Source organism: Oncorhynchus masou, chromosome 31 (genome assembly GCF_036934945.1).
Source record: "Oncorhynchus masou masou isolate Uvic2021 chromosome 31, UVic_Omas_1.1, whole genome shotgun sequence".
Lineage (NCBI taxonomy): Eukaryota > Metazoa > Chordata > Actinopteri > Salmoniformes > Salmonidae > Oncorhynchus > Oncorhynchus masou.
The window spans coordinates 29,398,662-29,413,870 of NC_088242.1; the positions used below are offsets into that span (position 1 = coordinate 29,398,662).

Here is a 15,209-nt window from a genome sequence, read left to right on the forward strand (position 1 = left end):
TTTTTCTCTTGCAAACTGTATACAGTAGTGTACACACACTCAAACGCATAAAACAAACACACACACACCATCCATCACTTTCAAGGACATGGCATGTTTCTCCCCTGCATGGTGTTCTCTTCTCATTTGTCTCTGTTTCAACAAAACTCATAAGCCCATCACCACCAAGCTTCCTCTAGAAGCTACAGTGAACCTCGGTGACTTCATCAACATCTTGGTTTAGGCAACATTGCTTGGTCTAAGCTCAGTGTGCAACACAATGTAAGGGGTCTGAGACTTGCCTGACCAAGAATGCTATAACTATGGCTCTCAGGGCCTTACACATGCCACATGGCAATGTCCTGTTATGTGTAGATTAGGCAAGGCAAATAAATGTAAATATTGAACATGGTTGCCTTGCATTCGGCACTGAAATGTCCACAGTAGCAATCCTGTTATGTAAAAATAAAACACAAGACAGGGACGCATCTTTTGCAACATGCCGCCCCCCCCCCCCCCCATTCTGAAATTGCACTTTTGTTCCCCCCAGTTTTACTATTGGAATGTGATACAAATGAGGCAATGTTGTGCTTTAGAACCATGTGGAAGCCCCCCCCCCCCATACACTTCTTAAACCAAAATTGCGCCCTTGACACAAGATATAAGAATACATTTAATTTGGAAGTTGGGAGCTCAACCCCTCCACGGTAAAGCACAGCACAGAACTTACAGTCAAGAGAAAGACTTCTTGGAATATCACAGCTAAAGAAGGTGGGGAGCACCATAGGCTTTTGCAGCCTGCACTGACCACAAAATGTACTCATCAAACCTGGGGTGTATTCATTACATCTTGTAACGGAAACCTTTACGTTTACCGTTTAAGAACCAAATGGAAGCAAACAGAGCAAATGACCGTTCAAAACAATTTTTTCCTGTCAGAGCTAGTTTTTTCCCCAGTTGTCTTGAATGCACTGAAGTCGGAAGTCCAAGATTTCCGAGTTCCCATTTGTTTTTAACTCGGCATGAGACCTGACTAGCTGTTCTTGACCAAAAATCTCCTGCAGAGAAAATAAAAGAGAAAATTATTTGATCATGAAATACAGTTTTCATTGTTCAATTGGGCTTACATACAGGGATGACTAACCTACACACAGAAGATTTTCTGCGTCAACCAATGTATGGTGTCAACAAGAGCACTTGCACCTATAGCCGAGGGAAGTAGTTTGGGGGGGCTGTGATATTTTCGCTGATGGTGGGTAGTGATGCTGCAGTGCTGAATACATTTTTTAGCCCGTGTTAAAGACAACTATATCGGTCCGCTAACACAGGACTACTAAAGGCTCCATCTTTTAGGGGGTGCTGCAGCGCTAGTGGTGTGCCGACATGGCCATACCCATGTTTGTAATCACATCCGTAAATGTTTTAATATGCCTAAGTAGATGTTCGAAAAATACCTCCCTGCATGTTTCTCACTGCAAAAAACCCTGCAGATTAGGCCTACGCGCGCGCGCGCGTGTGTGTGTGTGTGTGTCAAATCAAATCTTCAACTTGCAGCAGGCAGCCAAGTTTGCTGTCACTCAATCAGAATCAGTGGAGGCTGATGAGGGGAGAACAGCTCATAATAATGGCTGGAATGGAGTCAATGGAATGGCCAAGTCAATGGAATGACCAAGTCAATGGAATGACCAAGTCAATGGAATGGCCAAGTCAATGGAATGACCAAGTCAATGGAATGGCCAAGTCAATGGAATGACCAAGTCAATGGAATGGCCAAGTCTATGGAATGACCAAGTCAATGGAATGGCCAAGTCAATGGAATGACCAAGTCAATGGAATGACCAAGTCAATGGAATGACCAAGTCAATGGAATGGCCAAGTCAATGGAATGACCAAGTCAATGGGATGACCAAGTCAATGGAATGGCCAAGTCAAGGTCCAAAAGGCTTCTTAACAGCTTCTACCCCCAAGCCACAAGACTGCTGAACAGCTAATCAAATGGCTGGACTATTTGCATTGACCTCCCCTTCGCTAAATTTAACAAAAAAAAGTATGCTGCTGCTACTCGCTGTTAATTATCTATGCATAGTCACTAAACCCCAACCTACATGTACATACTACCTCAATTACCTAGACTAACCTGTACCCCCGCACATTGACTCTGTACTGGTACCCCCTGTATATAGTCTCGTTATTTTAATTTTATTGTTACTTTTTAATTTTTTACTTTAGTTTATTGTGAAAATCCTTTCTAAACTCGTATTTTTCTTAAAACTGCCTTGTTGGTTAAGAGCTTGTAAGTAAGCATTTCACAGTAAAGATGTATTCGGCGCATGTGCCACATCAAAAACATGGTTTACATGTGGTTGATACCACTCCATTGACTCCATACCAGCCATTATTATGAGCCGTCCTCAGAAGCCTCCACTGGTCAGAATCCGCATCAGCATTTCATATTACCTTCTCTAGCCTTGTCCCGATTTTTTTGATATTATGCATATTGATAGCTTGATATGCTTAGTCCCATGTGGCCCAGTTGGTAGAGCATGGCACTTGCAATGCCAGGGTTGTGGGTTTGATTCCCATGGGTGGACCAGTATAAATGGAAAATGGATACACTCATTCTCTGGATAAGAGTGTCTGCTAAATGACTAATAATGTTTAAAAAGTCAAATCAGGGGCCTCCCGAGAGGTGCAGTGGTCTAAGGCACTGCATCACAGTGCCAGCTGTGACACTAGAGATCCTAGTTCAAATCTGCGACTGGAAGACCAATGTGGTGGTGCACAATTGTCCAAGCGCCGTCCGGATTAGGGGAGGGCTTGGCTAACCGGGATGCCCTTATCCCATTGCGCTCTAGCGACTCCTGTGGTGGGCCGGGCACATGCAGTGTTTCCTCCGACACATTAGTTTGGCTGGCTTCCAGGTTAAGCGTGCATTGTTTCGTGTTTCAGAGGATGCGCGGCTCTTGACCTTCGCCTCTCCCGAGTCCGTACGAGAGTTGCAGCGATGGGACAAGACTGTAACTACCAATTGGATACAACATAAAAGGGATTCAAAATAAATTAAAGTTAAATCCTAGTATCAGGCAGCAGCAATCTAAGTGATCGGAAGCCAGTGGACTCAGAAATAGGCTCTGTCAGAGCAGCAGGATCCAAGTACAGCCCGCCCATCTCTTTACAGACAGGCAAACTAGCCAGTTGAGTTATTTAGAAACGTGCACATATGAACAACTGACATTAGAAAGTTGTGTGCTGACACCTGATTTAAAAAAAATCAACAAAAAAATCACGGAAAATACTCGGATCATATTTGTATCCAGAAACCTGCCCATATATCTATTACAATAACTGACTATTTGGCACACCCCTACTCAGCAGCTATGCTTGCACCCATAGTCAATAAGTAGCCTAAATATTGGGTACTGTAGAGCTCTTTCAAATTCAACTGCTAATATGTTTAACAAAATACAGTATGGTAAACCACTTCACTGTGTACCTTAATGACATCTTTCTAAAGTCGTCCACTCTCTCTCTCTCTAGAAATGGCCAGAAAGACACTTTGAGATGACACCGCCGTGTGGGCGTAACGTGCCAGAAAGTGCAGGCGCATCAGCATCACAACAAAAGTGGTCCGTGAAGCAGGCGGACTAGGAAACGACACAACGATTTGATCCAGTTCACATTGAGACTGCATTTGTCAGTCTTTTACTTTGTTCATTCCACTAGGTAGTTACGAAGCGACATCGCAATGGCTTTGAACAAGAACAATTCAGAATCCGGAGGCGTCATTATCACCAACAGTGAAAGGTAACGTTGGATAGCTAGAGCTAGCTTGCTCACACTAGCTAGCTTAATGCTCTCCAGTCAACCTGAGCAAGCCAGCCGTAGTAGACGCACAGAGTTTCTTAACAGAGATACGGAACATCGCTAGACTTCTGTGAACGCTTGCGAAGCAGACTAAACAGACCAGGCCGGGATTTGGGGGTTGGAGAAGTCAATGAGAGAATTGAAAAAATATTAATTGGTTGTTAATTTTCATGAAATGTAAAGGCACCACCTAGATTCGTGCCAATGTCTTAAGTATTTGAACATGTTATTACTCCAACCTCGTGAAAGTGACAAACTGACACGTTTTTATTTTCGTCAAAAACGACTTTATATCGAAGGAGTGCCTTTGAGTTGACGGTCTACACATGCGCAGTTCGGCGTGAGACGAGCCTAACGTGTCTATGCGCATGAGCTTCGCTAGCCAACATCGCCATGACATCGCCTTCAAGCGTCATCCGGAATTTCTATCCAAGAAGCAATTCCTTCCTGTCTTTATACTGTACCGTCTTTGGTAGAGTTACGTTAGTTAGCTGTGTCTATAGGGGAATCTCCTCGTCCTCTCTTCACCTCCTCAAAACCCATTTGGAGGAGAAGGCCAGAGGGGAAGAACCTAGGAGTATGCAATTGAGATTCTCCCTATGTAGCTAGGCAATGTCTAGCTATGTAACGTTAGTTAGCTTTCTGTGTATTTTACCAGCGAGCCATTCAATGTATTGTAGCTACTGTAGCTTTGACATTGCGTATTCTTTCAGGCACCTAGCAAACTAGCTAATACATTTACATTACATTTACATTTAAGTCATTTAGCAGACGCTCTTATCCAGAGCGACTTACAAATTGGTGAATTCACCTTCTGACATCCAGTGGAACAGCCACTTTACAATAGTGCATCTATCTTGCCTTGTCAACAACTTGGCCAGGACTCAGAAGCTAATTCTTGCATAATGATGACAATCAAATCGTGTGTTGACTGTCTGTCAGTGTCACTTCAGCTCATCAGTTTAGGTTGAGTTTATGCCGCGTTCAAAACAACCGGGAACTCTGGAGAGAGAAAAAAAACGACCTCTGAACGGTCATCCAACTCGGAAACTCTGGCATCTTTCTAGAACTCTGACCTGAAGATCACTGAAGTCATGATTTGACCTGGTCTTATTCTTCCTATTGTGAATTTCTGGCAGACTAGACCCTTTTTGGCATATTGCTGCCTTTCTCAGTTTGGAATGTGAATTACAAAAACTTAAATTGCAGCACCATCTAATCCTGCACCTATACACTGTCCCCAAAAACCCACAACCCCATCCCGCTACTCAGTGGTGTAAAAATACTTTAAAGTACTACATAAGTAGTTTTTTGGGGTAACTGTACTCTACTGTTTATATTTTATCTCACTACTTTCCTAATGAAAATAATGTACGTTTTACTCCATACATTTCCATGACAGCCAAAAGTATTCATTACATTTTGATAGGAAAATGGTCAAATTCACACACTTATCAAAATCCCTGGTCATCCCTACTGCCTCTGATCTGGCGGACTCATTAAACACAAATGCCTTGTTTGTAAATTATGTCTGATTGTTGGCTATCTATACATAAAAAATAAAAAACACACATTGTGCCGTCTGGCTTGCTTAATATAAGGAATTTGAAATTATTCATGCTTTTACTTTTGATAATTAAGTATATTTCAGCAATTCCATTTGCTTTTGATACTTAAGTATATTTATAACCAAATACTTTTAGACTTTTACTTAAGTGGTATTTTACTAGGTAACTAACTTTTTCTTGAGTCATTTTCTATTAAGGTATCTTTACTTGTACTCAAGTATGACAATTGGGTACTTTTCCCACCACTTCCATTACTTGGCCCTAAACGATCCTACAGTAGGCCGTCAGCCTGGGAGGATGGAACCCCTTCTCCCAAAATCTCCCGTAGATCTTCTGCACTAAAATCTCTCACACCCAAATATCTTTGCTGCTGCAACTACCAGATCTATCTTCTGTGATTTTTGCTCCATCAGTGCATTGCAGTTGATCACCATGGCTATAAATGCAAGAAATCCAACCTTACTAAAACTCATCCTCTCTGGCTCTCTCTCTTCAGGCCTACTCAATTGGGGGCTCGGAGAAGCCTAACTCACCCTTGGGCTATCCTCTACTCTCTTCACTGCCTCAGCATAGGACGTTTTCTGCCCCACTCAAACTCTGGCAATCTCAACCTGTCTCTCTCACAGGGCATTTTGGATTCCCAATTGCATGGGCACCCCCACGGTTGACATCGGGCTTTCTCTATCGCAACTGTACACTCCCTCTGACTTTGCCCTCCTACACATTTCTCACATCGTGGGATATCCTGTCTACACACTGCTGTAACATGTCCGAATCCTTGGCACCTAAAGCACCGAAGCTGGTTTGGAACATAGGCCCTCACAGAATAGCAACTACAACCTGACCTTATGAGGAAGAAACACTGTCAAAGCTCAACAAGACAGACTGGGTATTCTCCGTCTTGCCATTGCCACCGGGTCTACTTCTCACCAAATGGCAGGTGTCACAAACACTAAGAATATTCTTTTGAACCACCACTACACTCAACGCTACTCCACTAATCATGCCGTTTTCCCGGAAATACGCGTTACGTATCTGTCATGCGGACATGGCAAGTAAACGTATTAAGGTGTTGTAACTAACTGTCTAGCCAGCCACTAGTGTGTCACCAAGCCTAAGCCTATTACAGCCTACTAGCTCTTTACTGGAGATGAGCAATGGATCACTTATGGTGACTGACCAACTCGGACAGTTGCACAATGCCCCCCTGATCTCATAAGCATGCTCTTTTTTAATGTTTTATTTTTATCTGTGGTTATGGAAAATAATAATTGTCATGTTGATTTAGGTAAATGAACACTGAATTGACTTGCAACTTCAAAATTATATATTGACAAGTGTGTGTGTGTGTGTGTCATCAGTGTGTTGATGAGCTATGAGAACGTGGAGCTTGTATTCTGTGAAGCTGAGTGCCTGCCTGATGCCTTCAGGAAGAGTAAGAAGGGAAGCATCTTCCTGACCCCCTACAGGGTAAGAGGAGACACACTTCATTACCATGCACATTTTTCAAACACCCCAACCCAGTCCCTAACCCTATAGGCACTAGATATGAAAGAAAATGATGGGTGTAATCAAGGTTGTCTGTCCCCAGGTGATCTTTGTGGCGAAGGGGGGTCATGATGCTCTGCTGTCCTTCATGATGCCTTTCTACCTGATGAAGGGCTGTGAGGTCAAACAGCCTGTCCTGGGGGCCAACTACATCAAAGGCACAGTCAGCGCAGAGCCCGGAGGTGTGTGTGTGTTTGTGTGAGAGGATGAGGCTGACTGTATCCCATCACACCTCAAAGAACTTCACACTGTCAGTAGCAGAGAAACATAAATCAAATCAAATTGTATTTGTCACATGTGCTTACCGTGAAATGCTTGCTTACAAGCCCTTCACCAACAATTCCGTTAGGAAAATAGTAACGAACATATTTACTAAATATAATTAACACAATAAAATAACAATAATGAGGCTATATACAGGGGGTACTGGTACCGAGTCAGTGTGTGGGGGTACAGGTTAGTCAAGGTAATTTGTACATGTAGGTAGAGGTAAAGTGACTGTATAATAAGTAGATTTATACCTAGCCAAGGACCACTTCTGTGCTTAAAATGGACTGAGAAGGAAAGTCTTCTTGATCTCCCTGCCAAACCTTGGAGGAACAGGCTCGCTTTAGTTAAAACATATTCCAGATTTAATATTTTATTTTTTGAAAGAGTTAACTGTACTTCTATCACGATCTCAGGAGGCTGGGAAGGCTGTGCCACCTTTAAGCTGGTGTTTGCTGCTGGAGGAGCCATTGAGTTTGGACAGTGCATGTTACAGGTCGCTGCACAAGGTGAAGAACGTTGGAGCTTTAATCTTTGACCATTTTACCCAGTGACTATCTCCTTTTCAAATAGCTAGTTGAAATGGATGTTTCCCCCTCTCCTCTTCCCCTGTGCAGCATCCAGAGGGCAGCCTGTGAGTGGTGGCTTTGGGGGCTGTCCGTACATGGCCAACGGGGCATATGCCTACCCTCCTCCCCCAGCTAATGGGTACCCGGCGGGACCCCCACCCGGGTACTCCTACCCCAACCCCCTCCGCCAGGTACTGACCAGACACGAAGCCGACTGTTGTCCCCCTTTTAATGTTTTGTACTTGTCCAATTGAACTTTGAAAAATAGTTTAATCACAAAAAACAGTCCATCTATAATTGCATCTCATATCTAACCACTGTCTGTTGTTTCTTTCCAGATGCATTCTACCCCAACCCCGCCCAGTTTGATGGCCCTGCGGCCTACATGCCCCCTCCTCCCTACTCCGCCCCCCTGGGACAGCAGGCCCCCCACAACCCTGACCTGCCCTCCACACCTGCAGGTCAGAATACATTTGGGTTCTCGCGCTCTCTCTCTCCTTCCCCTCGCTCACTCTCCTTTTCTTTCTGTCTAACTCACTCTTGCAAAGTTCCTTCATCAGTGATAGTTTTAATTGGCGGGATGTGAGCGATCCCATGCTGCCAAAGCATTAAATAATAGGACAATTAATTAACTTGCTTCTCTCCTCCCCCAGCCGAGGCAAAGGCAGCAGAGGCAGCAGCCAGTGCCAGCTGTGCCACACTCCCTCCCGTCTACCTACCACAGGTACACCTGTTTACCACCTTTTTACCATTTTACCACTGTAAATCTGACTTTATTAAATGCACATAGATAACATTTCACTTTAGTAGGGTATGGATTTTCCCCATTTATATTTAAACTGTTGGCCCAGTAGCAGGTAGGAGAGGCAGGGTCATCAGGACAAGTCAATGCAGACAGCTGCCTGACCCAATAAACAAAGAGTAGGTTAGAGAACAGCCAATTAATGCCATGCAGGTTGCAGCACAGGACCAATGAGAGAGAGAGAAACAATCCAATGGTACAGAGACCTGTGAGAGACATCCCACTTCCAGTGCAACCAGAAAACAGGTGCTCACTTCCTCTCAGGTGGAGAGTAGCCAGACTAGGGGTGTTGTGACCGTATTACTGCCACATCAGCAGTCATGACCGCAGTAAAATTCCACGTATCTTTTGAGTCACGTAATCTCCTTTTATGCACTCTGGACATGATTTGGTAGTACCCAATTTGCTAACTACCATCAGGTTGCTAATGGCCTGGTACTCGGGGCTCTATTGTCCCGTTATACAATACATCGCCTACTGCATGTTACACATGGCACAGAAACATAAAAACTGATTTCAGATGTCTGGTACATAATTGGTCGAGTCTGTACTTCATAATATAACAAATTCTAGTAATCTTCTTTGAGTGAGGACTGTATTATCATGCATACTGGATGGACTGGTTACCTTATGCTACGCTCTAAACATTCTATATATGATTCTGGGGAAGAACATAAAGGCCGAGGCAGGCTTACAGCATTGGCTTACAATGATAGTGAAATTGCAAATTCCCTAGTAATAGGGATTTAAAAAAATATTTTCATAATTAATAGGCTGAAGCGTGACATTTTAGCTTTATACTGTGCATTTCCATCTACTCTCTCTCCTACGTTCCTTTCTCAAGCAAGCAGAGAGTTGGACAGTCAAATTAAATGTTTCCTTGTGAAAACGTAATGCTATTGATGTTCCCAAACATATTTCACTTGGTTTCCCAAATGAAGTACTGGCGGAGCTGTAGGTACAGGGTTGGAGAGCCCATGGCATACAGAGCACTGGGAGAGCTGTAGGAACAGGGTTGGAGAGCCCATTGCGTACAGAGCACTGGGGGAGCTGTAGGAACAGGGTTGGAGAGCCCATTGCGTACAGAGCACTGGGGGAGCTGTAGGAACAGGGTTGGAGAGCCCATGGCGTACAGAGCACTGGGAGAGCTGTAGGAACAGGGTTGGAGAGCCCATTGCGTACAGAGCACTGGGGGAGCTGTAGGAACAGGGTTGGAGAGCCCATGGCGTACAGAGCACTGGGAGAGCTGTAGGAACAGGGTTGGAGAGCCCATTGCGTACAGAGCACTGGGGGAGCTGTAGGAACAGGGTTGGAGAGCCCATGGCGTACAGAGCACTGGGGGAGCTGTAGGAACAGGGTTGGAGAGCCCATGGCGTACAGAGCACTGGGGGAGCTGTAGGAACAGGGTTGGAGAGCCCATGGCGTACAGAGCACTGGGGGAGCTGTAGGAACAGGGTTGGAGAGCCCATGGCGTACAGAGCACTGGGGGAGCTGTAGGAACAGGGTTGGAGAGCCCATGGCGTACAGAGCACTGGGGGAGCTGTAGGAACAGGGTTGGAGAGCCCATGGCGTACAGAGCACTGGGGGAGCTGTAGGAACAGGGTTGGAGAGCCCATGGCGTACAGAGCACTGGGGGAGCTGTAGGAACAGGGTTGGAGAGCCCATGGCGTACAGAGTACTGGGGGAGCTGTAGGAACAGGGTTGGAGAGCCCATGGCGTACAGAGCACTGGGGGAGCTGTAGGAACAGGGTTGGAGAGCCCATGGCGTACAGAGCACTGGGGGAGCTGTAGGAACAGGGTTGGAGAGCCCATGGCGTACAGAGCACTGGGGGAGCTGTAGGAACAGGGTTGGAGAGCCCTTGGCGTACAGAGCACTGGGGGAGCTGTAGGAACAGGGTTGGAGAGCCCATGGCGTACAGAGCACTGGGGGAGCTGTAGGAACAGGGTTGGAGAGCCCATGGCGTACAGAGCACTGGGGGAGCTGTAGGAACAGGGTTGGAGAGCCCATGGCGTACAGAGCACTGGGGGAGCTGTAGGAACAGGGTTGGAGAGCCCATGGCGTACAGAGCACTGGGGGAGCTGTAGGAACAGGGTTGGAGAGCCCATGGCGTACAGAGCACTGGGGGAGCTGTAGGAACAGGGTTGGAGAGCCCATGGCGTACAGAGCACTGGGGGAGCTGTAGGAACAGGGTTGGAGAGCCCATGGCGTACAGAGCACTGGGGGAGCTGTAGGAACAGGGTTGGAGAGCCCATGGCGTACAGAGCACTGGGGGAGCTGTAGGAACAGGGTTGGAGAGCCCATGGCGTACAGAGCACTGGGGGAGCTGTAGGAACAGGGTTGGAGAGCCCATGGCGTACAGAGCACTGGGGGAGCTGTAGGAACAGGGTTGGAGAGCCCATGGCGTACAGAGCACTGGGGGAGCTGTAGGAACAGGGTTGGAGAGCCCATGGCGTACAGAGCACTGGGGGAGCTGTAGGAACAGGGTTGGAGAGCCCATGGCGTACAGAGCACTGGGGGAGCTGTAGGAACAGGGTTGGAGAGCCCATGGCGTACAGAGCACTGGGGGAGCTGTAGGAACAGGGTTGGAGAGCCCATGGCGTACAGAGCACTGGGGGAGCTGTAGGAACAGGGTTGGAGAGCCCATGGCGTACAGAGCACTGGGGGAGCTTTAGGAACCGGGTTGGAGAGCCCATGGCGTACAGAGCACTGGGGGAGCTTTAGGAACAGGGTTGGAGAGCCCATGGCGTACAGAGCACTGGGGGAGCTGTAGGAACAGGGTTGGAGAGCCCATGGCGTACAGAGCACTGGGGGAGCTGTAGGAACAGGGTTGGAGATCCCATGGCGTACAGAGCACTGGGGGAGCTGTAGGAACAGGGTTGGAGAGCCCATGGCGTACAGAGCACTGGGGGAGCTGTAGGAACAGGGTTGGAGAGCCCATGGCGTACAGAGCACTGGGGGAGCTGTAGGAACAGGGTTGGAGAGCCCATGGCGTACAGAGCACTGGGGGAGCTGTAGGAACAGGGTTGGAGAGCCCATGGCGTACAGAGCACTGGGGGAGCTGTAGGAACAGGGTTGGAGAGCCCATGGCGTACAGAGCACTGGGGGAGCTGTAGGAACAGGGTTGGAGAGCCCATGGCGTACAGAGCACTGGGGGAGCTGTAGGAACAGGGTTGGAGAGCCCATGGCGTACAGAGCACTGGGGGAGCTGTAGGAACAGGGTTGGAGAGCCCTTGGCGTACAGAGCACTGGGGGAGCTGTAGGAACAGGGTTGGAGAGCCCATGGCGTACAGAGCACTGGGGGAGCTGTAGGAACAGGGTTGGAGAGCCCATGGCGTACAGAGCACTGGGGGAGCTTTAGGAACAGGGTTGGAGAGCGAGAGGCTGCCTGCTCCTCAAACAGTGGTTGATGCATGGAGTGAAATATCCAGAGTAGCCTACCCAGCATGATTGAAAAACAAGCCGTGGGAAAGCGGCCTCCATTCGCTATTCGAGTGAATACGTCTTTTCTTTTGACACTGTTTCTGCCATTCTAAATCAAAACACATTTTTACATATTAGTTAAGACTAAGCTGAGAATAGTCTGTCGGATGAAAATATGATCACTTGAAGAGAGAACAACGTGTGCAGCCTGAGGCAAGGAACTGAGTTTAAGCTTTTTTTTAATGACTTTCTCAAATCATCAATAGCCTATGGGTCGCATCATGTAGCCCATATATGTTTGATTTCAAAGATCTAAGGTTTGTATCATTCACAACTAAAGTTGCCAAATAGCTCTAACTCTAGTGTATAGGACTTGTTTCAAATGATCACTTATGCTCAACATAGCCACTTCATATGTACACTCTATCCAGAATGAAAAATATCCTTTGTATTTTATTCAATTAAGTTCAATTATATTATTCTTAAAATTAAATCATGTAAAATAACAGCATGTGACTTAAGCATATATGGTCCTCTAAATGAACAAGCCTTCTTATAAGCACATATCGTCCTCTAAATGAACAAGCCTACTTATAAGCACATATCGTCTGCTAAATGAACAAGCCTACTTATAAGCATATATCATCCTCTAAATGAACAAGCCTACTTATAAGCACATATCGTCTGCTAAATGAACAAGCCTACTTATAAGCACATATCGTCCTCTAAATGAACAAGCCTACTTATAAGCACATATCGTCTGCTAAATGAACAAGCCTACTTATAAGCACATATCGTCCTCTAAATGAACAAGCCTTCTTATAAGCACATATCGTCCTCTAAATGAACAAGCCTTCTTATAAGCACATATCGTCCTCTAAATGAACAAGCCTTCTTATAAGCACATATCGTCCTCTAAATGAACAAGCCTACTTATAAGCATATATCATCCTCTTAATGAACAAGCCTACTTATAAGCACATATTGTCCTCTAAATGAACAAGCCTACTTATAAGCACATATTGTCCTCTAAATGAACAAGCCTACTTATAAGCATATATCATCCTCTAAATGAACAAGCCTACTTATAAGCATATATCGTCCTCTAAATGAACAAGCCTACAGCCTATGGCACGGAGCATAGCCAGATAACATACAGTAGGCCAACTCGTATTCTGTTCTTCTGAAATACAATTTCTTCATATCCTAATTGAGTTGAGGGCCTGGAGATGCTAAACGTTTATGTTAATTAGCCGTCAATTACTGCCAGACCAGCACGTCTTTTGCATGACAACAACCAGCAGACAGAATGTAATGACGGCTACAGCCCGAAATCAGACACAGACAGGTTGGAGAAACCAGGCAAAGCAAATGCCAAATGTTATCCTGCTATACCCTGTCAGTTCCTGCGCTGGATATCAGATTAGCATAGTATCAATGTAGCACTTTAATCAAATGGGTTCAACTCAAGAGTTGGTTTTGTCCTCCGTACTGTGTATATCTGTAATAATGCTGTGATTTCTCCTCTTCTCCAGGACAAACCTCCCCCCTACTCTCCTACTGAGGACAAGAAGACCAAGTAGAGCATCGGTATCCCAGCTCCCACGGCCTCTACCGCCCCATCTCTCCATCCCTATGATGTGTTTCCTCCTCCTTTCTCCTCCTCTGTCTCTTCTACCAACACCTCCTGTCTACCTGGCTCCCTTTTGAATCCACCCCAGCTTTCTCAAGCTTGTGTACAGGCAGTTCCCTTCTACCTGAGTTCCACTAAACAATTATATCATCCCCAGCTGACTTTAACTAAACAGTGTGACGTACAGCTCTTCTAGAGTGGTTGATGATATGATTGTAGCTTGTTTGGGCCCTAAGCTGTCAGGAAACAGGGGATATTAGGTTAAAGCTGAGGTTTAGTACAAGTCTTGGGTACCTGCCTTTTTCTGTGTTAGCCAACCCTACATTTTCTTGCCAGACATGTCAACGGCAAGTTGGCTGAAGCAGAAACGGGCAGGCTGAAGGTTTAGCAGGTTGTTTTGATGGGAAAGTGATTTGTTTTCTGAGACGACCTATCAAACTGGACTGAATTAAGTTTTTTCTTTGCTAATCTATCCAGTGGCTAGCGAAAGTCTGTATTGTTTATTTATTTATTTATTTTCTGTACAGGATTTTAATGTGACTACTTTAAATATGAGAGCATAGCAGTAGATCATTGGACCAGGTCTCTGTTGAAAAATAAATGTTATTGCAATGAGACTAACCTGAATAAAAAAAGGTTAAATACAGAACAGTTGGTGAAGTTTGACATATATGGTACAAATCTGAAATGATACCCTTGTATATAGGAAATATGGTGTCATTTAAGACTCGCCCTTTGTGTTGATAGGGACCATAATGTCAGCTATAGTTGACAGCTAGTTAGAATACTAGTGAATCCCTGATACTGATACTAACTGTACTGAACAAAAATATTAACATAACATGCAACAATTTCAACGATTTTACTGAGTTACAGTTCATATAAGGAAATCAGTCAATTTTAAATAAATAAATTGGGCCCTGATCTATGGATTTCACATGACTGGCCAGGGATGTGCCTGAGAGGGCCTAGGCTCACACACTTGGGAGCCAGGCCCAGCCAGTCAAAATTATTTTTTTTCCCCACAAATGTGCTTTATTACAGACAGAAATACTCCTCAGTTTCATCAGCTTTCTGAGTGGCTGGTCTCAGACAATCCTGCAAGTGAAGACGCCGGATGTGGAGGTCCGGGGGCTGCCGTGGTTACACGTGGTCTGCGGTTGTAAGGCCATTTGAACGTAATGCCAAATTCTCTAAAATGACATTGGCTTAGGGTAGAGAAATGAACATAAAATTCTGGCGACAGCTCTGGTGGAATTTCCCAATTGCACGCTCCCTCAACTTGAGATATCTGTGGCATTGTGTTGTGTGACAAAACTGCACAATTTAGAGTGCCCTTTTATTGTCCCCAGTACAACGTGCACCTTTGTAATGATCATACTGTTTAATCAGTTTCTTGATATGCCACACCTGTCACGTGGATGGACTATGTTGGCAAAGGAGAAATGCTCACTAACAGGTATGTTATGTGCCCAACAAATGTGCCCAAAATTTGAGAGAAATAGCTATCTGCTACTGTGTGTGTGTGTGTGTGTGTGTGTGTGTATGTGTATAGAGC

General features: G+C 45.5%; 1 protein-coding gene across 1 annotated transcript; it reads left to right on the top strand.

Moving 5' to 3' along the window:
• Positions 1-3,575: 3,575 nt before the first annotated feature.
• wbp2 (WW domain binding protein 2) lies at positions 3,576-14,300 on the top strand. The gene is given in 9 exon segments (XM_064950663.1): positions 3,576-3,783; positions 6,773-6,881; positions 7,003-7,141; positions 7,643-7,735; positions 7,844-7,969; positions 7,972-7,986; positions 8,134-8,256; positions 8,449-8,519; positions 13,554-14,300. Coding segments are annotated over 9 exon segments (783 nt in total). The 5' UTR covers positions 3,576-3,724; the 3' UTR covers positions 13,602-14,300.
• Positions 14,301-15,209: the final 909 nt, after the last annotated feature.